Source organism: Notechis scutatus, chromosome 2 (assembly GCF_049901735.1).
Source record: "Notechis scutatus isolate UNSWTSFEM ecotype Mainland chromosome 2, rNotScu1.2, whole genome shotgun sequence".
NCBI classification, from domain to species: Eukaryota; Metazoa; Chordata; class Lepidosauria; order Squamata; family Elapidae; genus Notechis; species Notechis scutatus.
In genome coordinates, this window is record NC_142010.1 from 180,965,482 (window position 1) to 180,992,758 (window position 27,277).

The window sequence follows — 27,277 nt, forward strand, 5'->3', positions numbered from 1 at the left end:
TTTGCCTAAATTTGGTGGAGAGAGTGTTACCAAAAGGAACTGGAGTGGGAGTCAAATCACTCCCATCCCCACCTTTAGCATTCTTGGGTAAAGGCCCCAAAGCATCATTGAAAGCCTAGGGAGTTTTATTGGTAGGAGATTAAGGGAGGGAATGTAGTTGTTTATGCATTTCACTGAACTTATTAACTCATCCCAATCCCACGGGATGTTGTGAGTATATCATGTCAGTGAGAAGAAAGCCAAGAACATCATAATAAATTAGTCAACTGGAATAACTGAAACGCTCTCCCAATATTACAAAGGGCAAATATAAGCCCCAAAGAAAACCCAAGAAATGTCCCCACAATTTTAATCAGTGGGAATCAAAACTATGTTCAAATGAAAACAGTTTAAATCTGTTTCCAGGACTGCAGCAAGTGGGGCCTGTACTTTTGGAGGGAGGGGGCAAAGAGTATTCCACAAAGTGAGGACTATACCAAAGACGTTCTGCTGTCTCATTCCTGCCTTGTTGGATCTCACAAGGGGAGGGTATTTTCAGAAGGCCTTCTCTCAATGACTAAACCAAATGGATAGATATTCTGACATATCCTGGCGTACTCTAGAACGGGAATCGGTTGCCTCCCAAAGCCAGACATTCCTATTTCCCACCATTCCATTCAAAAAGTGCGAAAACATACTGGGCTCTCATCCTTTAGTTAGATCTTACATAATAGCTCTTTAGCTATAGTATGTACATGGATACACAAACATCAAAATCCCAAACTGTCCATATCTAAGATCAATTTACAGACAAGTCTGTTCGCAAGAATGAGGGAGGGGGAGAACAATCCCACAAAGCAAAAACAAGAGAGAAACATGGCAATTTATTGAAGACAATGCCCTTTGAAAAATGCCTATGAAAATCTTATTTTCATAGCAAAAGAATAGACAGTAGCATCCAATAAAAGCCTGGGCCACTGTTTGACAATATTCTGGTCAACCAAAAGTCTTCCCTGAAACAGTGGTCTCCAAAACCTAGTTCTGGTCCAGAATTGCTTCCTTCACTGCACAGAAAATGTTCAAAGCGAATCAGGCTCATGCATTTGAGTGTGATCCAGTTCCCATTTATGCAACAGATTGCAAAGAAAGCATTGGCCAAATTCTGCCAACAGGTACCATTTGTGCTTGCCCTAATATTAAAAATTATCCAGGCAATGTGTCAAAAAAGTGCCCTTATCTCGCAGCAGCATCATGATGTAATCGGATCCAAAATTATGGATGAGACCAAGTATGTGTTTCTGCATTATCAGAACAGATTACATATGATGAAGAGATGAAATATAGTGAAGGTCCCATTTTCTCAATGCCTCCAGATCCAAGATATACTTTGTTGGCCATTTTCAGAAAACAGGAGTTAAAGGTTCAGTCTGAAATAGGATGGCTGCATCACTGTCTTTTTTCTTCAGAAGTAGGAATGCCTTCTGTAGACTACAGCATTCCAGACGCACAAGCAGACATTAAACTGGGAAATGTGATGATTAGAAAGAAGAGTTTCCTCTTTTATCCAAAACAGAGAAACAATTAGCTTAAAAATCATGAGAAAGCTAACTGAGCTATCCCAAGTGGATTTCCCAGTTTAAATGTTGCTGCCTGGTTTTAGTTCTACGCCAAATGATGACAACACTGATGATTCAGGGACCAATTGACAATCTGGGCCCCACAGAAAGTGTATTTAATAAGAGAAAGAACTGGCTTTGGAATTGGCAGTACTTTAAAAAAAAAATGAAGAGAAAAACAAAAAGAACACATACACAAAAAGAATAAACCAAGATGTTCCTTTACAAAGAAGTCAGAATAGGGGGAAACCTAGCTGGCAATAAGCAGTATCCAGCCTGCTGAACAATGGCAGGTATGGGAGTGGATGGCGGAGATCCTCTGGCCATACATATGTGGACACATCAACCAATGTAGATCCGATGGAAGTCATTGGCTCCAAATGCAGCATTGCACTTGGGACATTTGCGCTGCCGAGTGTCATAGCGAGTCTTCACACATTCAAAACAGAAGACGTGAAAGCATTTGGTGAGCACAGCATCCTTCTTCCGCATGTTGCAGCAAGGGCAGGTCAGGCGAGCCTTTGGGGAAGATGGGGCAGAGTTTAAGAGCAGGTGTCAACAGACAAGTCCTCCCCCTTTGGTCTACGGGGGAGAAAATGTTCATTCTTCACCTGGAAGAATGAACATTTCTTACCACAGAAGGAAATGTTGTAAGTTCTACTTACACAATAGATCTCCCAAATGAGCCACCCCTAACTCCACACTACTGGCCATTTTTATCTTTCTCCAAACTTACAAAGATATGCACACACCCACTGAACCCGAGTGTCAATAGACCTCAAATGGTCTACCTTGTAGTCTTTTATCTCCTCCATGAGGATTTCATCACAGTTGGGAATCATGTCTGGCTTTTTAGTTGTCTCCAGTTTTCTTCGTAGCCGTGAAATATCCTCCTACAGGAAAAAATGTTAGTTGGGTCGGCCTGTTATCTTCTTGCCTTTCAGGTGGCAAAGAAGAATGCCAGGTTCCCTTTATAACGGAAATAAATCTGGTAAAAGGTTCATAAACACCTACATTTTGGTTTTTACCGCCGCACAGAGTTTCACATGAATTACAAAAATTTATGGATCTATGTTAAGCTATTATGAAAATGAGAAAGCTGTAGCTCTTCCATTATTGTTAGAGCCTTGTAGAACTCTTTTAGAAGTCAAAAACTGAATTAAAATTGATAGGTGAATTGCAGGAGCTCCAGTTTTAGGTGTTCAGCGCCAGCATGGACAACTAACAAAAGCAACAGTGGAAGCAACTGAAAGTGAGCCATATAATGGTGACCAAGCTATCAAACTAGAGGAGCCAAAATGCCGTCAGAAAACAAGAGGCAGCCATATAATCTGAATTAATGAAACTGGAAATAAAGGCAAATTGTGAGAGGTAGCTAGCCAAGCAAAGGACTGCATGCCGGTTACCTGGGCTCGTTTGAAGTTGAACATGTCTTTTTCCTTTGTTACACTATTTTCTACAATCTCATCCTGGAAGTCATGCAATTTCTTCTGCGCCAGCTCCAATTGGGCCCGAAGGTCATCAGCTAGCTGAGCAGCATCCATAGCCTAAAAAACAAAACCGTAATATTTCCCTATTCCACTTATTGAAATTTACACAAGGGATAATAGCAGCACTCCACAAGGCAGGATAGAATGGGATTAAATGGAAGGTTAGGAAAGGGAGAGAGGAATTGGGGAGAATGATGGGGGAGAAGAATCAGTCCAAAATACTGTATATACAAATGCATTCTAAGTCCCATCTCCTTATCCTATACCAAAAGCCAGTCAGGCAATCTTTATGGAAATCTCTAGCCAAGAAGACAACCTGCCACCTACCTTATTTTCATCTCAGTGCAAATGGCTTTGCCCAGTTTCCTAGGCTTTTAAAACACTGCACAATGCTTTGTTCCTCCTTTAATTATTACGATTACTTCTGCTTCTTCCTTCTGAAAAATTCTTTTTATACTGTGGTGTTTTATTATTAATTTTTTAAACCTGAAACTGATTTTTAGCTTTTTACAGGCTGCCTTGACACTCTAATTAAGGAGAGGGGGTAGAGTGAGGAAATAAATTCTCCTGAGATACCATACAGAAATGAAACCCTGGCAGAGAAAATCCCCCCATCCCCAGGGATCTATAGACCCAACATCATTCCTATCTTCTGAGGTTCTCTGCAGGCCTTAGAGATTCCACACTCCCCTGCTTTTGAAAATTCAGTGCTGGAGGATTTCGACTGAAGGCCAGGAGAAAAGAAAATTTAAAGTAATTTCGGAAAACGGGTTACTTCTCAAAAAAACCCCTGCACCAATTAAATAGGACTATTCAGCACTTTTGTCTCAGCAATTGCTATTTTTGTCAGAAGTGTTAATTGTTGTCCAGAAATGGCAAGAGAGAAAAGATCCAGAATTCTTGGGCTAAGGTTCATTCGAATCCTTGACTAATTGCTGATCTATAGATTAGGGCAGCCCTAAATGTCTGGTCAATGGGCCCTGCAGTTCATTTTCATCTAAGAATTGAAGACACAGAACTTTGGTTGACACAAAATTATAAATTGGCGTCATATTATTTTGTGCATGTGTATTAACAACCAATGCTAATGCAGTAACCAAAATAGCAAACTCTCAAAACATTATTTTCAACTTTCTTCTTCTCATGATATTCAACTCCACCTCAGCAGATTCTGCTTTTCATTTATCCTCACAACCTTTTTTTCTGGAAACCTTTAAACCTTCTAATTATTTACATCAGACTCTATTGATCTTTTTTAAAGTTCAATTTTTCCCCCAACACTTCTTTTTCTCCATGAAATCACTTTGTAGCATTGCTTTTTCTCCTAATTAAGGAATCATTTGTGATTTCTCAGCATTTCCTTAGGAGGGAAGAGATTTGTCTGATCTAGTTAGCCTATCTCTCCCTATGGAGAGATACATTTCCAAGGATTCAAACAATTGGAATGGATAGCTGTTTTTTATTTTGGAGGCCAACCTAAGTCTCTCAGGCTTTCAATAAAAAAACCCTTCTGTCTTCTAGGGGAACCTGTTTGTTTGTAAAATAGAAATGTTTGCAGCTGTCAATCCACTCCACTCACCCTCTTGGTTCATATTTCATAAATAGATATATACGTAGTCTTAGCTTGAGGATCAATGCTGAATGACCATTCAAAGTTGTAACAGTGCTGAACAAATGATAGTAATAACCAGCTCTTTAAATTATAGTCATCGTAGCACACACACCCCACCCAGTCACATGATCAACAAACACTCGACTGTCCACCCACAGTTGCAACCTCAGCATGCCCTTTAATTCCCATCTGCGTACTTCTCCATCTCAACCAGGTCTGTCCTTTTGCCATCCTGCAACCCACAACTCCCGATGCCCCTGCCTCCATGCGTTCCACCAACATCTGCCGGGCCCTTTGTTGACGCTAGGCGCACTTTGACAGCAGCAGGAGGAAGAAGATAACGAGGTTGGCTGGGGTGATCGTTTAGATGGCAGCAGCGGAGTACATGGTGGCCAAAATGACAGAGATTGGCGGGGGGGAGGGGGGGAGGACAGGTGCCAGGTAATTGAAGCGCACAAGTTGTGATAGGGGAAGCTGAAATGGAGGTGAGCCCGGCAGGGCAGTGGAGCTTCTGCCCAAAGGCAACTGGCTGGGCTTAGCTGGAAAAGAGGCAGCAGGATGGAGCTGGCAGTTTGTGCAGGGCAGAAGTGTGAAGTCCTTCTCTAACGATGGAGCAGTCCTTGCCTAATGACAAATCAGAACTACTAAAACTGCTGTTGCCAAGTGATGCCATTATGTGCTGCTTCACCTAACAACCACTATGCTTAATAACAGAATTCCAATCCCAATTAGGGTTGCTAAGTGAGGACTATCTGATTTGCTTACTATACACAAAATTAATCTTAAAAGCCTTCAGATTGGATATTTGAGAATCCAAGTTCGGGGTTTATAGCTGTGAAGAACAGAATTTTTTTCCAGTTTCCACTGCCCTGGAATTGCAGGGTCTTTATCTTACACCAATCTCTGAAGGGCCAAAGCACCCTTCACTCAATTGAAGGGTTTCTAAGGGGATGGGGCAATTTCTAGGTGGAAAATTCAAAGTGACTGCTCATTTCTATAGATGGCTGGATTAAATATCTTCCAGGTGATTCTTATTTAGCATAAGGCTGATTGACAGAAGCCAGTTCAGGACGGAGTTCCAACTAGATTTTGGTCAGGTTACACCTAGGAATATCCTTTCCTTGGAGAACTGGTTAAGCATAAGGAAGAGGAAGCCTGGGTAGTATTTATCATGGTGCCACTGCTCATATTATTATTTGTGGATCTATTCCAGGGGTGGGATTCAAAACTGTTAACAACTGGTTCTGCGGGCATGGCTTAGTTGGTGGGTGTGGCTTGGTGGTCATGTGACTGGGTGGACATGGCTTGGTGATCATGTTACTGGCTGGGCATGGCCAACACAACATCACTCACATCGAGGCACGCATCTCCTCGCCTGGCCTCTCGTGACTGTGGGGATGCTGCAAAAGTTGTAAGTGTGAAATACGGTCATAAGTCACTTTTTTCAATAGTCACTCCATACAAGCGAAGTACCAGCAAAGGAGGGGAAAAAACTCCAGAGAAGTTCCAGAGACAGGAAGTCTAGTCCTGCCAAGAATGTAATAAGGGTTAACGGAGAGGCAGGTTCTGTAAGCAACACCAGAATGCTTCCTTCCTGCCTTCCTTCCAGGATTAGGCCAGTAATTTCTTCAAACAACCGGTTCTCCGAACTGCTTAGAATGTTAACAACTGGTTCTAGCTAATAGATGCGAACTGGTAGAATCCCACCCCTGATCTATTCCTGTTTTTATTATACATAAAATGCATAATAGGTATAAATGTATACCTATTATGCATTTATTATACATGCCTACATTTGTGGATCTATTCCTGCTTTTATTATACAAGTTAGTTTGACTCTCGTTACTTTTATTTTTTTAAGTCTCCTTCACAAATGCAAAAACAAGAAACCTTTCCCATGCAAAGGTCTGCTTTTTCTTCAAGTGAGTCTTCTTCCCTAGCTCTCATTTTATATTCTTTCAAACAACCCTGCAGTGTAAGTTAAACCTGAAAGCTACATGAGCTTACTTTATACACCAAAATTTATGTTGCTCAGTGAGAAATTAAGTAGGTTTTGCCCCATTTTATGACTTCCCTTGCCCCATTTATTAAATGAATCACTGCAGTTATTACATTAGTAACACTATTGTTAAGTGAACCTGGTTTCCCCATTGACTTTGCGTGACAGGAGGTTGCAAATGGTGATTACATGCAACCATCATGAATGTGAGTCAGTTGTCAAACATCTGAATGTAAATTACATGACCATGGGGATGCTGCAACAGTCATAAGTGTGAAAAATAGTCATAAGTCACTTTTTCAGTGCCACTGTAATTTTGAACGATCACTAAGGGAACTGTTGTAAATTAAGGATCTACCTGTATGTATCTACTTACTTTCCGCTTGTTCATCTCCAGGGCCTGGGTTCGCAGGCCCAGCTCCTTTTCTCCAGTGCCAATGTTGCTTTGAAGCAGATGCTCTTTCTCCTCCAGCTTTCGCACAACTTGCAGCTGGGCATCCACCTTCAAGAGGCAAACACAAGGAAGAGGAAAGCATTTGATTTAGGATTTTTCATTTGCTCAACTTATTTACGGTTCTGTCTCTTAGGATTGGAACCTTTAAGTAAACTGAAGAGTTCTGCTTGTTTTATAATGGGAATTTTATTTTTTTTTGCCCATTATGGAATGAGAAACTAAGAACAGCCAATAGAAATCTTCCCTTTAATGGATCCTGAAATGTCAAGCAGTCATAGCCCACCTACTTCTAAGCAGGGCTACAAATTAAAAGATGCTGAGCCGTGGTGGCACAGTGGATAGAATGCAGTACCGCAGGCCACTTCTGCTGACTGCCGGCTGCCAGCAATTAGGCAGTTCGAATCCCACCAGGCTCAAGGTTGACTCAGCCTTCCATCCTTCCGAGGTGGGCAAAATGAGGACCCAGATAGTTGGGGGCAATATGCTAACTGTAAAAGTACTTTTAAGTAAGAGAAGGCTGCAAAGCACTGTGAAGAGGTATATAAATCTAAGTACTATTGCTATTGCTATTTCTCCAGGAATCATGTTCTACCTTCCATACGCTTAAAAAATGTATTTCAGATTTTAGTCTGCCAAATACATTATGATGAAACAAAAAGGCAACTATGGAAATTATGTCTCCAAAACACAAGAACTTTTGTCAAATGGCTAATTTAGACTTTCATGCCTATGGCCCAGATCATATACTTTTAATATTCTTTATGGTATCAAGGAAGCATTACCCCCCAATTCCCCTGATATAACTTGCATGTTTGCGCTTATCAAATTGTTGCCCCCAAATCCACCTAATATCCTGCTTTCCTGTACATAGTAAAGTTTCTTTCTTCATCTTCCTAGCATTCCTCTGCAAAGACCACGCCTGGATCAAAAATCTAGTATTGCTTCAGAATAGCAACGGATCATTTTCTTATGAACTGAAACCCCCTCACCTTTTAAAAAAATGGCTTCTGAGGCATATAAGGGGCAAGTCATTAATACAGGGATATCACCTGAATGGGTGAGGTTGAAACCTGTAGCCCTTTCCTGAGTGACTACTCAGAATAGTTGCGTGAAGGTTACTGGAGGCTTAATGCTTTGGGGAGCTTTTTTGGTTTGCGTAAAGCAAAAAACCATGCCACTAAAAACCGAACATTTGCCACAAAATCTTGGCAGCTTGACATGGGGGTGGGGATGGTCTCAAAAATAGGGCTGAAGTCACTCGTAGTTTCTAGGTCATCTGCCCCTATGTAAAAAGAAGCCAGATTACTGCCAAACTGCTCAAAAAATAATGGTTAAAGATGTACACACAACTCAGTCTTAAGATGCAGTCTCTCACTGGTAACAACTGCACTTTCAACTTATGTCTTGGTCAAAGAATTTAAGACTTCTAGGTTCCTGTTCCGCTCCTCTTCTCATTTTCCCCACTTGCCTGTGTCTTCAGGGTAAGGACCTGGTCTGCCAGCTCCTCCTTTTCCTCTTTTAATAGTTTATGGATCTGGTTGGATTTGATGCGTTCCGACATGAGCTTGAAGTTGGCGTCATCTTTTTCCCTCAGCTGTTGCATCAGGCGGATGTTTTGCTCCTGCATGTCTTCAAAGGCCTGGCCTGTCACATCCATTTCGGATAGCAGGGCTTCTTCCTCCTGCAATCGAGAGGGAGATGGTTTCCACCTTTCCTGGACACTATGATACACGTCGATAAATGTGTTGGCGCTTGACAGGAGGGGATATAAATGATGACTTTTGAGTGATATCATCATGTGAGCAAATACAGAGAGTGTGTTCTTTAATGACTACAATTGGTACTGACAACTCGGTCACCAACCAAAGTGACCACTAAGTGAAACCGCAACCGTGCTTAAAATCGCACTTCAGCTTGCCTTTGCTTTACGGACCTGCAAAGGTTGTAAATGTAAGGATTGGCTGCATAGTTACCTTTTCATCACCTTCGTAAGCAGAAAAGGCTGCTGTATGAGGCGGTCAGTAAAAGAGGACTATTTTTATATTGCAAATGTACAGTATTTACTTCGGACATCAGGACTCAAATATGTAACAGTAGCATCAAATATGTAACCATGGCATCATCGTAAGCATATCATCATTATGGCCTCATCAGTTTGTGATTATGTTTGTGATGAAAAAATAACTATCAGGAGATTCTAGATTATTATTTTTTTGTTAGTTATTGGCATATAATTTAAACCAATTTATTAATTAACATAAATTATCTAATGTAGTATATCCTGGATTCTACCTTTCTGATACATATAATTTACCACAAATATGCATTTTCCTAGCGAAGTAGATGACTCCACTTGGACGTGGATATCTGGTGGGGGTATAGTGAGAAGACAGAAAAATATCAACATTCTAAACTCCAATCATCTCTTACCTAGTCATTAAGAGTAAATCAAAGATTTAGAATCCTTGAAGAATAAGACAATCTGCTTGCCTCTCAACTATCTCATTACTATTTCTTACTTGTTTTGCCATGGCTACTTTCTTCTGCAAGTACTCTATCTGTTCTTCCACAGCCCGGATTTTCCGGAGCGCGTCCTCGTCAGCCATCTTTTTGCTTTCTTTCTTCTCTTTATCCTCCAATTCCTTAAGCCTTTGTCTTAGATCTTCCAACTGTACAAGCAGAATTGTCCAGGAGAAAAGTTTTTGTTTTTAAAGGAATAGAAAATGAATACGCAAACAGTAAAGGAGGAGGATAGCTCAAAGGATCCTAAAGTTTGTTCATAATTACTTGGAGGAAGTAAAAAGGTTTGATATATTTGCTAATTAGCACTAGGCAGAATGCCATCTTACAAAATTTAACAAAAAAAAGAGGAGTCTGCATCAACCCATTGAACTGCACAGCAGTTGGAGAGAAAGGAAGAGGAATCGTATCACTGGTTTAAATGAAAAAAAAACAAAAAACCAGAACTGATTCCACTCCAGTTTGTGACACAAAAAGATAATGACGTGTCATGTTCTTTTATATTCATTATAAGATCAATATTTCACTAGGACCCAATACCCAAAAATTCTTGTTTTCCTGTTCTCTTTGTTTGGTTCCTGTTCTTTGTTTATTCTATGTCTTTTTTAGACTGCAAAGAAAAGGCAAGGATTCTTTTTTATGGACTTGTAAGCCAAACTCCTTTTAAAAGCGTCCATAAAGAAATCTGGAAACTTGGAGTCGAATTAGAAGTGATCTCTATTGAATATTTAAAGTCAATCCCTTTATATTCTACATTTCAAGCATTCAGATTCTGCTTGTCAGTTGGTAAATTTCCAACTGACAAGCAGAATCTGAATGCTTAATAGGCTTTAAACATTCAATGGAGATCACTTCTAATTTGACTCCCAAATTTCCAGATTGCTTTATGAGCTTTAAAAATCAGAGTCCATTATATTATGGGAGAGATTAGAACGGAATATACTTTGGAGTTGGACCACATCAAATATGATTACCTCAGCTTTAGACTTCTTTTCAGCAGCCATCAGTTGAACTTTGTCTCTCTGCTCTTTGGGAGCAGAGCGATACATATCTAACAACAACTTCATTTCTTTCTGGCTCTCTTGTGCCTTCCTGAGTAGATTGGAAAATAAAACAGAATTTATAAAGGTAAAACGGTTTAGCACTGTCTAGTTGCAAACAATTCAGCTCACTCTTCCCACTAAGTTAGGGCTTATTGTCCCCAGGAGTGATGTTGGGGACAAAACAGAAAAAAAGGGCCGTTCGTTTTGTTCTGTAACTGTGATGGAACAAATCAATAAATGAACTTGACCCTAGATGGTGTCACAACTGGAGGCTGCAAGATCACTTCTTGCTAAGTGAAAGTTCCAAGAAAGTGAGTGTCTCATAGGAGAAAACCTGAAAAAATGCTGGCTGTGGAATGTGATGGTGTTGCTTATTACCAGCCCTTTGCAAATGGCCTAGAAACTGCAACTTATATAGCTGAAAGGCTATTAATTGGGACTGAATGCTATGAGCATCTCACACAGATGCTTCATCACTTCGTTGGTGCAGGCAGCCTAGAAGCAATCCCAGGTGACTTCCACAAATCCAGGGATCCCCTTTGTAAATTGACAATATCTGTAGTTTAACCCACTGTTTAAAAAGGAAACACTTTTCAAGATCTAGGACCCAACTTTAATCCCTCTTTTTCTTTTCTTTTTTTTGACATAGGAATGTCACATAGGAATGTCAGCTATCACAGTACCACTCCCCAAGAAAAGAAAAATATGCAGATCAACTTACTTAAGATCTGCTTTCAATTGCTTTACCAACTCAGCTTCTCTCTTCCTTCCATCATCATGTTTCCCTTTATCTTTCTCTTTGGTAGATTCTCTCTCCTTCTCAGATTCCTTTTGCTTCTGCCTTTCCCTTTCTTTCTCCTTTTCCCTTTCTCTTTCTTTTTCTTTTTCTTTCTCCCGTTCCCGCTCTTTTTCTCGTCTTTCCCTCTCCCGTTCTTCTTCATCTCGTTTTGCTTTAGTTTCCAAGGCATCCTCTGAGGGTCCCTTGGAGGTTGCAGCATGAGAAGGATCCTCAGCTTCCTGTTTGATCTCTGATGGTTCCTCCTTGGTGTCTTCAGTACTGGATTGGGAGTGCAGGACAGCACTGCCACTGCGAGAACGAGTCTGGAGTAGAAGAACAATTTATTAGGGATACTTTCGACATGGGTTTTCAAAAAGATATATACACCTCTTCTTTACCTTCATTTTACAGCCAAAACACACCAAGGCACTTTCAAAAATGGGGTAGGGTGGGATACTTTTTTGTTCATCCAAATGTGAAAATACAGAGATCATTGTATATTATCCTTCACATCCTGTGCAGTTGATACATGCAAATATTCTATTCTGAAGATAGAACATTAGTCATAGCAACGAGAATGCTTTGTGCATAAAAATGGAAAGATACTTTAATTCCCACAATAGATGGCTGGCTGGAAAAAACTGATGGAATTAGCAGAGATGGCTAAATTGACTGACCTAATCAAAGAATACAGCTAACTTTGTTTCCAGTTGGAAACCGCTTCTCGACTTTGTGCCTGGGATGGAAAAAAGTGAAATTTTGATCTTGGGTTTTGCTGATTAGAAAGCTTTGTTATAGAAATAGCTAGTATATATTATTATGTAAAAGTAAAAAGTTGAGGCTGTATATTATTATTTTATTTTACTATGCTTAAAAGGATAGGAAGACAATGCCTCTTTTATCCTGCATTTGTCTTCTCTTCTTCCTCCCTCGCTTTCCCACTATTTTCATTTTTCTTTGTATTTTATATTTTGATAAAACTAATTAAAGTTTGGAACTTAAGGATGGAATAGTATGGGGAATTCTGAGATACTATAATGCATTCTGGGGGTGGGCCGCAATCTTTATAAATACAATTTTCTGAAACAGGCCATGTTTTGTGGTGTTCTAGACGTGATCTGGAACAGTAAGAGAACCTCCCAAATAAATGATCTATCTCCAGATTGCAGTGTTTTCCGCACACAACTTGCTTTTCTTCCACATTTCATTTACTGTGCTTTTCTGCAAAAATAGCCAGAATGGATCAATTGAAGCTACTAATTTCAAGCAATTAAAACTACCTGGATAGTAGTTTAAGAAACATTTCTAATAGGAGTACTTATAAAATGATAAATATCAAGAGCTATCTTTTAAAAAAGCACAGCTAGTCATGCAAAGACTCTCCCACATGTTCTTCATACCCGAACTAATGCACACACACCTTTTTGCTTCCAGTTTTTTGAGACAATCTTTATTTTTCCATTTCCCTTACCTTGCTCAAGTCAGACTGAGCCTCCCTCAACTTCCGCTTATATCTCAACACCTCCCCTTTTAGCTGGTGATTGTGATTTTGGAGACTGCTGATGAGGTGGCGCATCTCTCGGTTGATGGGGCCTACAACACACACACACATAACAAGATGTATTATATCAACTTCTCCTCAATTCTGCCATAAATAACCCTTTCTCAAATAGACTAATTCCTAGATTAATTGTAACCAATGAAGATTTATATTAGGGACGACTAATACAAGCCTCCAAATCAAATGAAATGTCATTTCTCAATGACCAAAAGACCCTCCTTTTGATCTTTGGTCATTTCCAGTTATTGAAATGCTGCTCAAAAAGACAGTGTCATATTCATATTGAACACAAGAATTTTGCAGATGATCAAATAGGAGCCATCCTTCAAAATGCTGCTTATAAAGGGCTTTAGCTCCTGTGATTCTAGCAATCCAATTATAAAAGGACCTATAGTGGAATTAAAAAAATATTGCGAGAACACACAGAAAGTGCTCTTTAAAACCCCCATGCTAATGAATCAAAAATACTGTACTATAGAAGTGGAATCTTCATGACTCACATCCATCCATCAATCCATTAGATTTGTGTACCACCATGCTTTAGGCTTACTTGAAAGTTCATATGCATCTTAAAATCAATGGCCCTTTAACGTTCAATCATGAAGAGCTACGTCACTAGTGAAGCTATGCAGTGTTAAAAAGATTATTTGTGCAGGTGGTTTTGCAAAAGCAACAAATTAGGATCACTATGAGAGACCTGATATGAAGTACCTGCTTGTTCGTTAGCTGCAAGAGTCTGTTCAAATTCAATCCGCAACATCTCATATTCCTTGCGAACCTGGGCAAGAGTGTCTTCCAGCTGAATAACCTCTGTTCGTAATTTTTTATGTAAACTGACTTCATCCCGCTGGCAAGGCAAAACAATGGTTACTGCATTAATGCTGCCATGATGAAGAAAGGCTGTAAATACACTTTCCAGAACCATAATGGGTATTCCCGTAAACAGAAGTTACGCAGTTTACTTGAAACAAAAAATAGATAACATCTATTTCTGTCTGCACTTTTTTTTATTCTAAGTAAGTCAATAGTTACTTGCTACTTACCTACAAATGGCTTATGTCTTTACAATCTCCACCTGATTATCCTGATGTTGATACACAGGTTTTAAAGATGGTGTTGCAAAAACATTTTCACCCTGAAATGTTCCGAACTACCAAGAACCATATATCACATAGCTGGGACTAGCAGGAGTTACAATGTCCAAAGCATTTGGAATGAGCAAAGCAGCAAAAGAATTAATACTGTTAGGAATGTAAGTCACCTAACAGGTATTTGGGTTAGAAATATATAAACCAGGATAAACATTTTAGTACTATGTCTTTAAGAGATTGCAAAAACTGCAATTGGGTGTGGTTTTTGAAACGGCCATAAAATGGGGCCAGAAACCTGGATTGTCTTAGTCTTAATCTCAGAAGAGAGTGTGTCTCCATCTCTGTTTCCTTCTGTTGGAAAATATTGCCGTTCCTCCATTTTTCCTAATTGACTGATATTACTGGATTTAATGTAAGTCTGTCACTGAACTGTTTTTTGACACTGGACTTTGATATTTGGATTATCCCTGGATTGAAAACTGACTGATTTAACTTGTGAATGACTTTGGATTGCTTATTTTGGACTTTGCTTAAACCTTTCTGGAAGTAAAAACCTACATTTACTGTACAGTGTATCTGTGTGCTCTGTGTGTATTATTCCAACACTACTCTCTATATGTCTCCCTGTATGCGCTCATTCTCCTAACGGGGAATGACCTCAACAAATACTCACTTTCTTATATTTTCAGGACAAAGTAAGAGACACAAAGGGAGAAAGCCATTACCTCAATCAGTTCCACCTGGCGCTGGTGAGTACTTCGGGTACCATGTAGCAGAGTGCGGGCTTCATCCAGCTGTGATTTTAACTGGAGGCTCTCATTATACAATACAGAGAACTGGGATTGCATGCAACGGTATTCTGGAGTTTCCTTCACTACCTCTTCCACTGCCCGCCTTAGATCCACCTGGTTGGGCCCATGAAAGAGAAGTGGTTGATAGAAACATATATATATATATACTTGATAGAAATAAAGGCAATAAAATGCAATCCAAAAAATACACAAGGAAAACAACTGTCCCAAATCTGAAAGTTAGGTTACCCTTTCATTCATAACAACAAAGACAATCCTTGGAACAAAATTCTTTCCAAGATGGTTAATAAAATAAAATTGCTATCAAGCTTTTACATAAAATCCCAAATGGCCATTAAAAAAGAAAACAACAATAAATCTGGCAATATAATCTGAAGCTACTCGTAATTCTTAAAATAAAGCACATACATGTAGTAAACATTTATGTATTGCTCTGATAAAATATAATCAGCACCCTGCATATTTTGTAGCAAAGTTTATATATAGCATAATAAAGTAAGAGGATGCAACATGATTTCCAAACAAGCTTTATTAGGGTATCTTGAAGGCAAAATAAAGAGAGAAGCTAAAACAACCGCAGGACAACTTCTTGAACTGAAGTTATCCCATCAGAGACTTGTATTCAATTCATACCATGAGTTATATCACTGGATATTTAGATGCATGTATTAAAACTAGAAGTTCAGGGCAAAGTTCAGGAGAAAGTTATTTATATTAATAATCAATTTTACATCTATCCAATGGAATATCCCAGGAAAAAAAGCAAGCCATGGGTTTGCAAGGAATTTATAACCTTGGTTCATATTACTGCCTATATCACTGTTTCTCAGTCTTGCGGACTCAAAATGTGTGGACTCAAACTCCCAGAATTCCCCAGTCAGCATGTTGTTGGCTCCAGAAATCTTAAATTTGAAGTTCAAGTATCTTCAACTTGTCAGGCTGAAGAACACTGGTCAATATGAAGACTGCCAACTTTTAAGTTTTGTTTGTTCAACTGATCATTGCCTACAAACAAAATATACTGGAACCCAGTTATTTATCAATTTGATGGCATTGCTGAGACCATGGCACCCAAAAGACATGTTGCCATTTCCCCACCTACAACATTGCTCTGAATGTTTGATTTTTACAGAGACCTGACTTTATTTTATATCATATTAGTGATGTCAACTATTAAATGTTGCAATTGTAACACTGAAACAAGGCTAAAGTTTCAAGAAGTGTTCAACTGATCAACTGGATAATCAATGGTATTCCAACTATATATTCCTTGCAATAAAATATGTATCACAACATGTCCCTAATTTCAAGAGACATGAGTTCTCTAAGGCAATGGAATGATCTTAATATCTTGTTTGTGTTTTTGTTTCCCCAAGTAAAATCAAAACACACAACATATCTAGGATATCATATATACAGCTTTGCTCATGTATATTTTGGGAAGTCTGTAAAAAGAACTGTGCAGATTGACACTATGAGAAGATGGACAACTCAACAGCAATCTAGTTAAAGTTAAGCAAATCTGAGTGGTTTTCAGAGACTAAATGGAGGAGTGCTTCAAACCTTAACTATCTGGCTTTCAGCTATATGAGAAAAATATATATTAAATAATGTATGTAATAATCTTGTTTCTATTTTGGAAACAGAATCTGTTTCTATTTTGGAATAAATATCAGAGTAATATTTAAGATAATATAAACAAAATATGTTGCTAACATCTCCATTTTGTCCAGAGAGGGGCAGCATTGCATCAGACAAATCTACTTCCTAACTACTGGTGTACCAGTTACAATGAAGCTAATGTATTAAAATCAACATAGCATATCGAGAATGTGGAGTTATACACTCTTGCAATACTTTTTTTAAGGAGAAAACAGAAAGTAATTATGAATTAATACAATAAATCAAAGCAGTTTATATCTGCTAAATTCCGCCCATACCATAGATCTGGAGAGGTTACAATTTATATCAATTTGAAGGGTTAATAATATCAGGTTTGGCATATCATGTTGAGGGCTGTTCTCCAGAAAAGAAGGAGTTCAGGACTTCTAAGAGATTAAATGGATGCATTAACCATCTGTTAGACTTAAGACTTTACAAAACTTACCAAAGCTTCCTGAAATGTTTTAAAAGGATCAATAAATTCTTAGATATGAGGTTTCAGGCATCAACAAAAGTGATGCCAGCAGGCTGCAATTCAGTATGGATGCAAGTGTTGCATCTTTGGCCTACATTTAGGGCATGCTCATTTTGACAAATAGCAAGCTCCAGGCTAGGTAGGAAACGGCTTCTTTTCTTCAGACCTTGGGCTTTTGCAGTAAACTAAGAAGTTAATCATCCTGATCCTTTTGATACACTTGGAACAATTCATCATTCACCCTCTTTCTCTTGGGATCTGGCAGGCACCTACCCTTTTAACTTTCCAGAAAGCACTTAAGAACTTATTTTTCCCCAAAGTATTGTTATGGATTGCATTGAGGAACTTTGGTTGCAAATTGTGTTTTTCTGTTCTTGGTTTTATTGTTTTCTATTTTACTGCTTATATTCCTGGCTTGAGAGCCACCCAGAATTTGGTTTTAAGATGGGTAGCTATATAAATGTCATTAATAAATACATAAATCCATTGCACAAATGCAATGATCTTCCCTTTATGGGAGCTGCTGTTGTTAGAAAGGGCTACTTTTGGCTCCAAGAGATATTCCCATGGGCCAAAGCTTCTTCTTGGAAAGAGAGCTGTTTTGAGTTCCTGGATTGGTTCCTGTCTCACTCACATATCCAGACTGACTACTATACTCTGATGAATAAGCAGCAGACTGTAAAGGTTTGGGGTTAGGACACTGACCAAAACCAATGGTCTTCCTGACTTAAACTTCTGATAGTGCCCTCCAAGTACTGCAGAGATTTCATCTCTGCATACAATCCTTCACCCATTCACAAGACACATCTGGGAAAACTGATCCATTCAATAACACAAAGACAGGAACTATTGACTGCTAATTCTGACTCTTGGATGGACTCCAAAATTAAATAAAGCCTTGCAGATGTGAGAGAGAGCTACACTTTCAAATTTAACGCAGCTTCCAGACTTTTGGGAAACACATGCCCCATTCATACCTTTAGCTTATCGTTCTGAGTTGTCACCTCCTCAAGATCCTGACGCAATTTTTCTAGTTCGCTCAAACGGTTTTCGGCAAGTTCCTTGTTCTCCTCAAGTTCTGCATTCATCTCCTCAAACTGCAAAATGGAAGAACACCAGGATGACAAATATGTAACATCCTTTGCTTTGTGCTCTCACACTCTGATCCCCCCACTACCTCTGTTTTTTATAACCTGCTGCTGAACTTTTAAAAGTTACCTTTCGAGAGTTGATTGTGATTGTACCTCCATAGAGACTGCTACCTGCTCCATATACCTTGTATCCTTTTGAGTTTACCTGTAAGGTTTACAATAAAAAACATATATTAAGATTATCTGTTTTGAAACATTTTACAGCTGTTATTACTAGGGCACTGTTCACAAAGCTGCAAATTGTGCAAAATAAAAACTTATCCAATTGGAGTTAAGGACTGATCCTCACTGCCATCATCAAATAGAAAATGATAATGTATTTGGTCTCCCCAACTTTTTTGAAAATGTTTTAAGGTTTCCCTCTGCATATATAAAGGTTAAAAAGTTTTTTGGTTATTTCTCTGTATGTGCCTTTTAACTTTTGAAACGAAATTATCAATAGCAATAATTTGTGCCCCTCATGGAGATGCATATAGATAATGCAAAAAATAGATTAGAGAAATATTTAGCCATGGTTTATGAAGAAAAAACACTGAATTAAAGACTTTATTCTGACTCAAATCAATTTCAAGTGAGGTGTAAAAGCCAAATTCCGAAATGTTATTTTATTCAATTTTATTTTATTTATTAATACATTGCTTTTAGAATAGTGTATTTATTATAATAATACAATGTTATTTCTTTCAGGGAAAGGCAGGAAGCTATTTAAAGCACTACCACAAGCTATTGTAAACCTTTTCATAACAAGTGAGCAGCCCTTGAAAGAGGTCCAGTTTCCACTGCCTTTCAAGAACAATTTTCCAAGAGGAAATTCTAAGTAGAAAGCTTTTTTTCTAAAAGGCAATATATTAACATTTTTATATTTTAGTTCCTCTAATTTCATCTATTTAGTTTCTTGTTTTTTTAAAAAACTGCCTTACTTTACAATCATTGTGCAACTTCAGAAACCGTCACTGAAATGCAAAATGCCGAAGTAGGAAAGAAAGTCCAAGTTGATGACCACATTTTCATATTAACCGAGAAATATATGTTCCTGTTTTTCAATCTGGGACTACTACTTACTCTTTCTAGAACATCTGCCAGGTGCCTGTTCAACCGCTGTTCTCGTCTGCGGATTTTATCCGTATCCCATTGCAAGTCTTCAATCGTAGTTTCTAGCACAGATACACGAGACTCTGCTGTCTCTACTTTCCCTTGTAATTTAGAAAACTGAGGCAAAGAAATTAGAAGGGATGGAAGTTAAATGAGATTCCTGGGTTTATTCTCAAGAGCAACTACTAAGTTTTGACATTCTGCGTGTTACATAAACATCTTAAATTTGACTTATACCTTCACCAAGGATGCCAATGTCACATGCTTTCAAACAAAGGAATTTTCAGGGGCTACTAACGAAACTTCCCTCTTTGCTCCTCCTTTCCACTGCACCCATTCAGCCCATTCCATTCAGGATGTCACTACAAATTCCACAACCTATGCATAATATGCATCCTACAAATGACTTGTTTCTGTGCCACAGTGTTGATCTACAACTCTAAAAGCACCTTCACAACATGAGAATCATTTCAGTTTTAAAATGCCAGTTACAGAATACTTTTTTCTGAAGCAAATGTTCATGCTGACTAATAATTATGGGATTGTCCTCATACAACAGGAGAACAATGAATTAAATTGCAGGCAGGAAAATGGAGAAGGCAAGTTTTTCATTTATTAATTTCCTGTTTAATATGTCAAGCTTTTCCCCTACAAAAGGCGGCATTGCTTTGACAGACTTACAATTTTTAAACTGAATATTGAAAAATATTTAAAATGCATTTATAGCTGAAAGCAAGACACAAAGGGAAAACTGAAAGTAAGTAACCTAACTTAATTGTTAGTGAGTAGGACTAACAGTATCAGAATAAAGTATTCATTAAAAGTGAGAAATGCTGGTTCCAAGAATCAACATCTTGAACATCATTGAGAAACAAAGAAGCTGCTAGTGCAATTCACAGAGAACAAATGACAATGACCACAGCACTCTGCAGAGAGCAATATGGCATTTTGACCTTGCTTTCAATTCTAAATACTGTCCAGAAGCTTCCCCCTATTGTCCATGCTGCAATATTTAAGACAAGAAGTGAAGGTGGCCAGCATCTCTTTTTCTTAGCCAGAGTAGCTATAGTCTCTGTCCTCCAAGAACAATGCAAGGTACAGAACTACCTAAGGCTGTGATCTTTTAGAGAGAATGCAACTCTTGTACCCCAATATATTGCACCTCAGTCCAAAACTAGCTTGATGGTTAATTCACCTCCATATATTACAGGTAGTCTTCAAGTTACAACCACAATGGGGCCCAAAATTTATGTAGCTAAGTGAAGCATCTGATAAGTGAGTTTGTCCCATTTTATGGCTTTTCTTGCTACACTTGTTAAGTGAATCATTGCATCTGTTAAGTTACACAGTTGTTTGTGTTGCTTGTCTGAAGGTTGCAAAAAATAATCACATGACCCCAGGACACTGCAACCGTCATAAATATGAACTACTTGCCAAGCATTTAATTTTGATCAGGTGACCATGGGGATGCTGCAATAGTCATAAGTGTGAAAAACAGTCATAAGACTTTTTTCAATGCAGTTGTAACTTTGAACGGTCACTAAATAAACTATTGTAAATCAAGGACTACCTGTAGTGCATTCATATTCTCCACCTAGGACCCATGAATTTCAACAAAGCCTACAGCAACCATTGGGGAGAAATATGTGTGAAGCCTTACTACTTGAATAGCTGAGTTTGTCAATTATTTGAGAATAAGTTGAGGATATCAAGTGCCAAAGAGGATGGTGAAACTGTAACTTGATAGAGATGAGAAGCCATAATCTTATGGCTCAGGCTCCAAGCAGAAAAATTATGAGAACACTGATGCTGTTGTCCCAATAATATCTGAATAAACAGAATGTCTGGGTGCAGCCATCAGCACTCCCTTCTTGTAACCTCCAAAAGCCTATTCCTACCCACAATCAATATATACGAAGCAGTGCTTATTTAACTTGGTGTATTGGTGAATTCTAAAGTCTCAGAGTTTTACAATAAAAATAAATTTAAAATTAACAAATATTTTATTTGCACTTCCCATGGTAGCTAATGAATGAGAAAAGACCAGTTGCACCCATAGGATTCAGAACAATGAACTGCACTCAATGTTGTTTCTGCTTTATTAATAGTGTGATACACATAAATGTATACTATTCACCTAACTGGCTGGCACCATGAGAGCTCTGCTTCCTGTTTTTCCTGTTTTCTTCTTCACAACCTGCTTTTAGGCTTCTAGTTTCCCCCTTCATTGAACCTCACCAACCTATTCTTCTCCTAGAGCCCTCAAATTTTGCACTGTGTAGATTACAAGGCCAAGCAAATAATTTATATGTAAGATTCAGCAACTTCTTAATTAGCGTCCTTCTCCTTTATGTCTTTTCCTTTGCCCCACAAAATCAGGTCACAATTTTCCTGGCCCCAACACTTTTACTACATGGCTTCATAGAACCTTTCCTTGTACCTCTTGAGACATAGAGCGATGTTTCTCCTGAAGCAAATCAGCCAATTCCTGCAGCCTTCTGTTCTCATTTGCTAGATAGGAATTCAGCTCTTGAACAGCCTCTTCCATTAGGGATACATCTGAAGATGAGGGGGGAAAATGAACACTATCATATTGAAGCTATCAGGCCTCTAAATATTTTCTTTAAAAAATAGAAATAAACAAGACACAATAATGATAAAATTTTTCATAGGAACCCAATCATTTTTATTTTTTAAAGAAAGTTTCTAGCCTTACAGATTTTAAGAACAGACTTCAGAATGATGGGAACAATTCTAAATGATCTTGAATAATTTTAGGCTATTGTTTCAAAAAAACAGGATAACTAATAAAACATTTGCACTCTTCATAGTTTTTATTGTTAAACTTTGAAAATAATTTCAAAAATAAAATTTGGAAATAATTGTCCAAAAATAGATCTAATGAAGCAATGTATAGCAATAGAGCAGGGGTATCAAACACACAGCGTCACGTGATGTATTGGGACTTTTTCCCCCTTCGCTAAATTGGGTGGGGGTGGGGCCAGCACGGGACGCATCTGGCCCGCAGTCCGTGTGTTTGACACCCCAGCAATAGAGCCACAGTGGCGCAGTGTTTAGAATGCAGTATTGCAGGCTTACTTCTGCTGACTGCCTGCTGCCAGCAGTTTGTTACTTCGATTCTCACCAGCTCAAGGTTGATTCAGCCTTCCAAGGTCAGTAAAATGAGGACCCAGATTGTTGGGGGCAATACACTGGTTCTGTAAACTGCTTAGAGAGGGCTGCAAAGCACTGTGAAGCGATATATAAGTCTAAGTGCTAGTGCTAATAGCACTTAGATTTATATATCACTTCATAACAGTTACGACCCTCCCTAAGCTGTTTACAGAGTCAGCATATTGCCCCAACAATCTGCATCCTCATTTTAATGACATCAGAAGGATGGAAGACCAAGTCAACCATGAGCCAATCAGAATCCAACTGCTGGCAGTTGGTAGTAGCAGCCTGCAATACTGCATTTTAACCATTGTGCCACAATCGCTCTCTAATGTATATTTTGATTCTATACTACATCAGAAGATTTTAGGATTTCTCTTTCCTATAGCATTTTATTGCTTTTCCTTTTTATTTCTTTTCACTTTTACAAATATTTCTAAATACATTTATAATGGTATAAATAACATTGTAGTGAACTCCCCATTACACAGAACTAAAGTACAATAAAGAAATCAAACATAAAATGAAGTAACTACAAATTATAAAATATATAAATAACCATTGTGGATTCAAACCTCAAGCAGCAAAAGTCTACCATGAATAAGTTGAAATATTAATGATGTTTGGTACTATCTACATAAAGCAACCAAAATGAAGGTTGTTCACTGATTTTATTAGTTCAACTAAATCAGAAAACAAATGTAATTCAGCAATAAAAAGATGGATCAAATTCAAAAAGCATCTGAACCAAATAGATGCTATCTATGTGTGATAGGAAGATTACAAAGATGCCTTTTGAAGAGCTACAGTGCAGACTGGATTATATAGGTTAACCTGCAAGTAGTTTGGACCTAAGCATGTAAGAATAGACACATCATTTAACTTGGAAGGTGCGGCAAATCACCAATTCCCAGATCCAACAAGATAATGTACTCAAGGTTATCAAAACACGTTTGTTGGATTGAAAAGCTTCAGACAATATGGGCAATAGCCAGGAGTAATGGGAATTGGAAATCTAGTAATATAAAAAAAGTCAAATATCAGATTCAAATTTTGTTTTATCTAATAATTCCAGTTTATTACAAGGTGTAGTCTGCCCTATTGTGGCAACCCTCTTAATGTGAAGTTGCAATTCCAGCCAAATATCTCTTTTTAGCATAATTTCAAAAGAACCAAAAAATCATTATTTATTTGTCAAATTGGCAGTAAAGTCAACGGACTAGCAACAGATTAGCCCATATTGCCTGAAAGGTTATTTAAGTACAAATGTTTTGAAAATACAATATAGTATATCCATAAATTCTGGAAAATGCCATACCTCCACTGTTTAGTTTCTGAGACAGCACATCTACTCTCTCCTGAAGTTTATCATACATTGACACAATCTGTGTGACTGCACGGCGGGAAGATTCAAAACGTTCCTGTAGCTGGGATTCCATTTCCTCACTAGTGCTACTAGCCAGTGTAGCCAGAAAGGAGAATGCAGGTTCAAATATTTCTCCTAAATTATAATAGTGCAAGAAAGTAATTATAACTAGATGTAATCTGGATCCAAACAATAAACTATTTCATACTACCATGAGATCATAAGCATTTTGTAAAACATTTACCATCCTGTATCAGATACTTTACCTCGATCCCTCTCATCTTTACGCTCTTGGTTGCTGTCTGAATCGGGCTCTGGTTCTGGTACCACCAATGCTTTTCGCTCTGACAGGAGATCCCCAAGGCCTTGATCCAAGTCATAGCGTTTCAAAATGATGCGAATGTTCTCATCAAACTGAAAAGAGGACACGTTTCACTGATAAGAGAGTTTGCCAAGTAAAATTAAAGGGATGAGATCATTAGGAGAAAAATGCAACAGACCTGACTCCAGTAGCGGTTGACGATCAGTAGCGAAGCATCATCTGTGGCTTGACGCTTTTCCAGCTTCTCTATATGCTCTCGCAGCTCATCTTCAATAACTTGTCTTTGGTCCAGCATCTCTGCCAGTTTTCGGTTCTTAGTCTGAAGTGTGCGAATGTCCAGTTCTTCCTGAAATACAGTCAACATGGTATAGTGATTACACTGTTGATCTAGGTTTGGGAAGAACAGCTATTCATTTCAATGTATGTCTGAAGTGGTAAGTCAGCAATAAGCAACCTGATGGTCTCCACATTTTTGGACCAAAATATCCAATCCTTTGCTACTGAATTGCAAAAGATCTAGAGAATGCTAGGTATCTACATATCAAAATCCAATTCATAACATTTTACACTATAGGGAAGGGGTTATCATACAATGTTTCTCAAATATCCACCTTCCTGTAAAAATTCATAAAGAAAATTAGTATGAAAGGGAAAAGGAACGAATAAGGACTCACAACTAATCATCCACATCCTATCCTAGAAACAAATTTATCATTCCATGAAAGTTAGACCCAAGTCCACCTGGCTTTGTGATAGAACTCATCCCAGTGGCTGTGGTAGTCCAGGAGAGCATAATAATCAAAATTAATATTGCATTCCACAGAAAGAGTAAAACCCAACATGAGATACAAACCGTTGAGGAAACGCCACCAAGCTTAATAGTCTCCACAGTGGTCTCTGAGTCCTCAACTCCTGCCTTCTTGTCTGGAGGAGCTGATGGGCTAGTCTCCGCAGCCACTCGTTTATTCCCAATCCCAGACATAGCTACAAACTGGAGGTTCCCACTTCTCCAATTATTCTTCCTGAAAGAAAGAGAAGGGACATTGTAAATATTTGAATTTTAACTTTTCTCATTTGTCTTTTTTCCAATAATCAGGAAAAAAAGCTAAACAAGATAACAAATTATTTTGAAATAAAATGCATGGAAATCCCCTCTCCTGTATTATATTTTTGCATTCAAGGTCTCATTAGTTTTAAACAAAGAAAAAAAAATCTCTTTTCATCTTGGAATCCACAAAATGATCTCACAAATGCTTGTTTAATTCACTATTTACTGCTTTTTTGCCCATTTGAGATCTGCTGACAATCCCCTGGGATCATAGCTGAGAACATTTACATTTAATTATTTTGAAGCACACAGGAATTTGACTGCATCTGGTTATGCACTCCTTAGTGCTCTCTGAGCTTGGTTGTTCGCTTGCAGATGTTTCACTGCCCTATTAGACCCCCACCAAAAACTGCCAAGCAACTGTATATAAACAGAAAGCAAACTCTACACTCACTGACACTGATGATGTTACCTAGTTTGCTAATGAACATCTGCACGTGAACAACCAAGCTCAGACAGCACTTAAGAACTCCATAGTTCACTCCTACACTACAGATATTCTACAGGTAGTCCTTGACTTTTGACAATTGAGCCCAAACTTTGTGTTGCTAAGTGATAAATTTATTGAGTTTTGCCTCATTTTATGACTTTTTCTTGTCACATTAGTGAACTGAATCACTGCAGCTGTTAAATTAGTAACAGGATTGTTAAGTGAATCTGGCTTTCCCCATTGAGTTTGTATGTCAGAAGGTTGCAAAAAGTGACACTGCAACCATCGTAAATGAGAGTCGGTTGTCAAGCATCTGAATATAAATCATGTGACCACGGGGATGCTGCCATGGCCGTAAGTGTGAAAAATGGTCATAAGTCACTTTTTTCAGTGCTGCTATAACTTCAAACAGTCACTAAGTGAACTGTTGTAAGTCAAGGCCTACCTGCATTGTCATCTAGCTTTCAGTAAGTAGAACAGCAAAAATACAAAGACAGCAAGAAGGAGAGGGGGGTGTTAACGAACGAAACACAATGACAGGCAAAGGAACAAAGTATAATCCCACCCCTGGATCAAAAGTTTGTTCCTTAGCCTATTCGTATGTTTAGTTTGGTAACTCTGTCCCACCTTCTTGCCCTTCTTTGCATTTTTGCTGTTCCACTTACTGAAAACTTAACATGACAATAGAATATCTGGAGCTCAAGACTGAACTGTGGAGTCCATGGTGCTGAGGCTGGTTGCTTGCTGGATCAAAAGGTATCCAAAGGTATCCACCAAATGGAGGTGTGCGCCCTGGGGAGCAAGAAACCAAAAACAAGAACTGATAAAACATACTGGGGAAAAAAAATAACAGGTGCTCCACTGTCTTCTAAATCAGGGGTCTCCAACCTTGGCAACTTTAAGCCTGGAGGACTTCAACTCCCAGAATTCCCCAGCCAGTAAGCTGGCTGGGGAATTCTGGGAGTTGAAGTCCTCCAGGCTTAAAGTTGCCAAGGTTGGAGACCCCTGTTCTAAATGCTGCTTGCTCAAAATAAAGGCACCTCCATTTGCTCATGCTCAGGGGAACTCTTAACGAGAGACACCTACAGTGCTCGAAGCTGTCAACAGCCGCCCAGAGCAGCACACCGTTTACCGCTCGCTGGGTCTGCCGTCCAACGTCCTCCGTTCTTCCAGCCCCACACATTCCTCCATATTCCCCGGCACCCCAAGGCTCAGGAAGAGACCGCTCGGTTTACGACAGCACTGAATCCCTCTTCTTTAGCCCCCTTCTCCTCAGGCTCCGTCCCAGGAGACGAGGAGGGTGACACCCCTGCCAAAAAAAGAACCCGGAAGGCCTCCCCGACCGTCGATACGTTCTCTAATCCTGCACTTGCTCACCAACACCAACATCCCCACCAGAGCCTGCGGCCTACGACGATTGCCACAGGAAAACGTACGCTGACGACAAAACGCCAAGCAACCAATCGGGCCTCGCTTCTTCCCCACCTTTAGAAACGGCCTCTTTTGCCCTGACCCAAAATGGCTGCCGCACCATAGCTTCAC

At 38.9% G+C, this 27,277-nt stretch overlaps 1 protein-coding gene across 2 annotated transcripts; it reads right to left on the reverse strand.

Moving 5' to 3' along the window:
- Positions 1-843: 843 nt before the first annotated feature.
- On the reverse strand, positions 844-27,251 carry RNF20 (ring finger protein 20). 2 transcript variants are annotated; one of them, XM_026683460.2, is made up of 20 exons: positions 26,822-27,251; positions 25,051-25,219; positions 24,376-24,543; positions 24,142-24,289; positions 23,828-24,010; positions 21,776-21,894; positions 19,306-19,452; positions 18,311-18,388; positions 18,070-18,189; positions 14,869-15,048; positions 13,764-13,899; positions 12,963-13,084; positions 11,435-11,814; positions 10,645-10,762; positions 9,670-9,819; positions 8,619-8,831; positions 7,073-7,198; positions 3,002-3,142; positions 2,387-2,488; positions 844-2,114 (listed from the first exon to the last, which is right to left on the reverse strand). In XM_026683460.2, the coding sequence occupies exons 2-20, from the start codon at positions 25,177-25,179 to the stop codon at positions 1,938-1,940; spliced, it is 2,937 nt and encodes a 978-aa protein (XP_026539245.1). In that variant the 5' UTR covers positions 25,180-25,219; positions 26,822-27,251; the 3' UTR covers positions 844-1,937. The 2 variants fall into 2 exon arrangements, with proteins under 2 accessions (XP_026539245.1, XP_087813674.1); XM_087957548.1 differs by having other exon boundaries at positions 27,113-27,217.
- Positions 27,252-27,277: the final 26 nt, after the last annotated feature.